At 53.4% G+C, this 4,369-nt stretch overlaps 1 protein-coding gene across 1 annotated transcript; it reads left to right on the forward strand.

Moving 5' to 3' along the window:
* Positions 1 to 6: 6 nt before the first annotated feature.
* Positions 7 to 3,270, forward strand: LOC113962814 (zinc finger protein ubi-d4-like; the record flags this gene model as incomplete). The annotated part of the gene is made up of 4 exons (XM_027673587.1): positions 7 to 28; positions 782 to 945; positions 2,071 to 2,163; positions 3,114 to 3,270. Coding segments are annotated over 4 exons (436 nt in total), but the record flags the coding sequence as incomplete, so codon positions are not given.
* Positions 3,271 to 4,369: the final 1,099 nt, after the last annotated feature.

Raw genomic sequence — 4,369 nt, forward strand, 5'->3', positions numbered from 1 at the left:
CGGCTGGCATTCCCTTCCATCAAACCCGGTAATTCCTGACATTCCAGGGCCCCATTCCATGGCAATTCCCAGCTGGCATTCCCTTCCATAAAACCTGGTAAATCCCAAAATTCCAGGGCAATTCCCGGCCCCATTCCATGGGAATTCCCTGCCCCACCCCCCGGAGGATCCATGGCTGGCATTCCCTTCCATAAAACCTGGTAATTCCCGACATTCCAGGGCAATTCCCAGCTGGCATTCCCTTCCATCAAACCTGGTAAATCCCAAAATTCCATGGGAATTCCCGACTGGCATTCCCCTCCATCAAACCCAGTAATTCCCGGCATTCCAGGGCCCCATTCCATGGGAATTCCTGGCTGCCATTCCCTTCCATCAAACCTGGTAAATCCCGACATTCCAGGGCAATTCCTGGCCCCATTCCAGGGGAATTCCTGACCCCATTCCATGGGCTCAATCCAGGTCCCTTTCCATGGGGTCAATCCCTCAGGAACTGCTCCAGGTCCATATTCCATGGGATCAATCCCTCAGGAACTGTTCCAGGTCCTTTTCCATCCTTCGGGAACTGCTCCAACCTGGGTCCCTCCCATGGGGCCCATCCCGGATCCGCCGGAATCGTCTCCACGGATCTGGTGGATCCCTCTGGCAGCTCCTCCCCATTCCCAAATCCCGCCCTCCCAACCCCCAATCCCAATCCCAGCAGGCAAACCGGGATGAGGCAGAATTGTCTCTCTATCCCAACGTTCCCACCTCCCCTTTTCCATGTTTTTCCGTGTTTTCCCAGACACGGATCAGAGCCTGAAGAAGGAAGGGCTCCTGTCCCAGGACGGGAGCAGCCTGGAGGCTCTGCTGAGGACGGACCCTCTGGAAAAACGTTCCCTGCCGGATCCCAGGATGGACGACGACAGCCTGGGCGAGTTCCCCGTCACCAACAGCCGCGCCAGGAAGGTGCCTTTTCCTGGGAATTCCGGGCGGGAAATAATTCCGGGATGAAACACTCGGGTTTTCCAACCCTTCCGGCTCCTCCCCGGCACCGAGGGCTCGGGAAAGGGGAATAAAATCATGGAAAGGGGGAGATCCGGGGGGGAAGATTCGAGGGAAGGGATGTTCTGGAGGTGAAATTTAGGGAGAGGGAATTTTATTGACCTCCCAAAAAAATTTGGGAGAGGGGAGTTTCTGGGATAGAAAAAATCCGAGGGAAAAAATTCGGGGACAGAGGGAGTTTCTGGGTTAAAAAAAAAATCCACGGAAAAAATTTAGGGAAGGGGATCCTGGTCCCAAAATTCAGGAGAGGGGAGTTTCTGGGATAAAAAAAATCTGAGGGAAAATTTCAGGGACAGAGGGAGTTTCTGGTCCCCAAATTCAGTGGGAAAGGGGATCCCAATCCCAAAATTCAGGGAGAGGGAAGTTCTGGTCCCAAAATTCAGTGGGAAGGGGAATCTGGTCCCAAAATTCAGGAGAGGGGAGTTTCTGGGATGAAAAAAAAATCCAAGGAAAATAATTCAGGGAGAGAGGGAGTTTCTGGTCCCAAAATTCAGTGGGAAGGGGATCCCGATCCTAAAATTCAGGGAGAGGGAAATTCCAGTCTCTTCCCATCCCAAGACTCCCTGATTTTCCTCCCATTCCCCCGTTATCCAAGTGCTCCAACAAGGGGATGACATCCCAGGCTCCCAAATTCCCTGGAAATCCGCCCCGGGCGTGCGACATTCCCCAGGATTTTCCTAAGATTCCACGTATTTTCCCCTTCTTGGGCTTTTCCATGGCACTTCCAGCCCGGAATCTTTTCCCAGCCCCGTTTCTTTTTTTCCCTTTTCCTTAATTGTTGTTCCTCTCCTGTGGTTTTCCCACCCTGTGGAGCCCTTCCATGGCTTTTTTTTGGGAATGAACCCTCCCAGATCCCACAAAAACCTCCCGTCCTTCCTCCTCCTCCTCCTCCTTCCCTTGGAATGGGATCTGCTCTCCCCTGCCCCACCTCCCTGCCCCGTTTTCCCGCTTTTCCCGCTTTTCCCTCAATCCCTGGGCGGGATTTGGTGGGAATAAATGGGAATAACCCCCCCCCCCGCTCTCTCCCAGCGGATCCTGGAGCCGGATGATTTCCTGGACGATTTGGATGACGAGGATTACGAGGAGGACACGCCAAAGAGGAGAGGGAAGGGCAAGGCCAAGGTGAGGATTCCTTGGAATCTTGGAAAATCCGACGGATTTGGGGGGGTCCCCAAATCCCTGAGACCTCCCAGAGCTCCCCCCTCCATCCCGGGATTGAGGAAAACTGGGATGAGCAGGAAACCCCCCCTGGGAGCCGGGATAACTCTTCCTAAGAGGGTGAATTCCCGGGATTCCTCATGGATCTGCCCCTTCCCAAAGCGGGAGAATCCCCAGGGATTTGTTCTCCAATGGCCATTCCAGGCCCTTCCCACTGCGTGGTGCTGTTGGATCACACTCGGCCCGGGATCCCGGATCCTGGGATTTGTCCTTCCCACCAAACCCTTGGAGCTCCCAATTTTCCATGAGCTGCAGCTTTTCCTGCCCTGGATTACCTGGGAATGCCCCAAAATTGCCTGGGAACACCCAAAAATTACATGGGAATGCCCAAAAATCGTCTGGGAATGCCCAAAAATGACCTGGGAACACCCTGGAATAGCCTGGGAATGCCCAAAAATTGTCTGGGAATGCCCAAAAATTGTCTGGGAATGCCCAAAAATGACCTGGGAACACCCTGGAATGGCCTGGGAATGGCCAGAAATTAGCTGTGAACACCCTGGAAGGGCCTGGGAATCCCCACAAAATTATCTGGGATCCCCAAAAATGACCTGGGAACACCCTGGAATGGGCTGGGAATTCCCCAAAATTGTCTGGGAAAGCCCAAAAATGACCTGGGAACACCCTGGAATAGCTTGGGAATGCCTGAAAATTGCCTGGAAACACTCTGGAATATCCTGGGAATGCCCAAAAATTGTATGGGAATGCCCAAAAACAACCCGGGAACAACCTGGGATGGGCTGGGAATGCCCCAGAACCACCCGTGGACGCCCCAGGAGGGTTTTTTTTGAGGGAAATCTTGGAGTTTTCCGTGTTTTTGGGTGGGAATCGTGGGGTTCCAACGGCTGCTTTTCCAGGGCAAAGGCGTGGGAGGGGCCCGGAAGAAGTTGGACGCCGCCATCCTGGAGGACCGGGACAAACCCTACGCCTGCGACAGTGAGTCCCAAAATTCCCAAAAATCCCTGGGATCGGCCAAAACGGACATTCCCACATCCAGGAAAAATTGGGATCGGAGTTTTCCCACCCGGAGCCAAGGGCTGTCCCGGAAAAATGGGGATAAACCTCTCCCAGGCTCCCAAAAAAACCTTCCAGAGGTTTTCCCGGTGGCTCTCCCCCTTTTCCCGGTGGCTTTTCCGTTGGATCCCAGTGGATTCCCAAAGCCGGAGCCGCCCTCATTAAAGAGCCACTTAATGAGTTTGGAGCTACAGATGGGATTCCCAAGGCCAAAGGATTCCCAAGGGTTGGATTCCCAAGGCCAAAGGATTCCCAAGGCCAAAGGATGGGATTCCCAAGGGTTGGATTCCCAAAGCCAAAGAGTTGGATTCCCAAGAACTTTTTGGGAGGAAAACCCCTCAGATCCAGGAAAACCCCCCAGATCCAGGAACATTTTGGGATAACCTGGGAGGAAAACCCCCAAATCCAAGAACTTTAGAGAGGAAACCCCCCAGATCCAGGAACTTTTTGGGAGGAAAACCCGCCAGATCCAGGAAAACCCCTCAGATCCAGGAACATTTTGGGATAACCAGGGAGGAAAACTCCCCAAATCCAGGAACTTTTCGGGATTACCAGGGAGGAAAACCCCCCAGATCCAGGAACTCCCCCCAGCTCCAGGAACTTTTGGGAGGAAAACCTCCCAGATCTAGGAACTTTTTGGGAGAAACTCCCCCCAGTTCCAGGAACTTTTTGGGATAACCAGGGAGCAAACCCCCCCCAGATCCAGGAACTTTTGGGAGGAAAACCCCCCAGATCCAAGAACTTTTCAAGGATAACCAGGGTGGAAAACCCCCAAATCCAGGAACTTTTTGGGAGGAAAACCCCCCAACTCCAGGAACTTTTTGGGATAACCAGGGAGGAAAAACCCCCCAGCTCCGGGAACATTTCAGGATAACTTTTCGGGATAAAACTTTTCGGGTCAGACCAGAGGCTTTGCCGTGACCTTTTTCTCTCTTCTTCGCTGCTCTCCTGCCACTTGATTCCCCCTTTTCCCTGCTCCCCCTTGGATGTGCCTGTCCCGTGTCCGTGTGTCCGTGTGTCCGTGTGTCCGTGTGTCCGTGTCCGTGTGTCCGTGCCGTGTCCGTGTCCTCTCACGACTCTCTTTCTGTGTTTCAGACAG

This window comes from Neopelma chrysocephalum, unplaced genomic scaffold (genome assembly GCF_003984885.1).
Source record: "Neopelma chrysocephalum unplaced genomic scaffold, ASM398488v2 Primary Assembly neopelma1_185279, whole genome shotgun sequence".
NCBI classification, from domain to species: domain Eukaryota; kingdom Metazoa; phylum Chordata; class Aves; order Passeriformes; family Pipridae; genus Neopelma; species Neopelma chrysocephalum.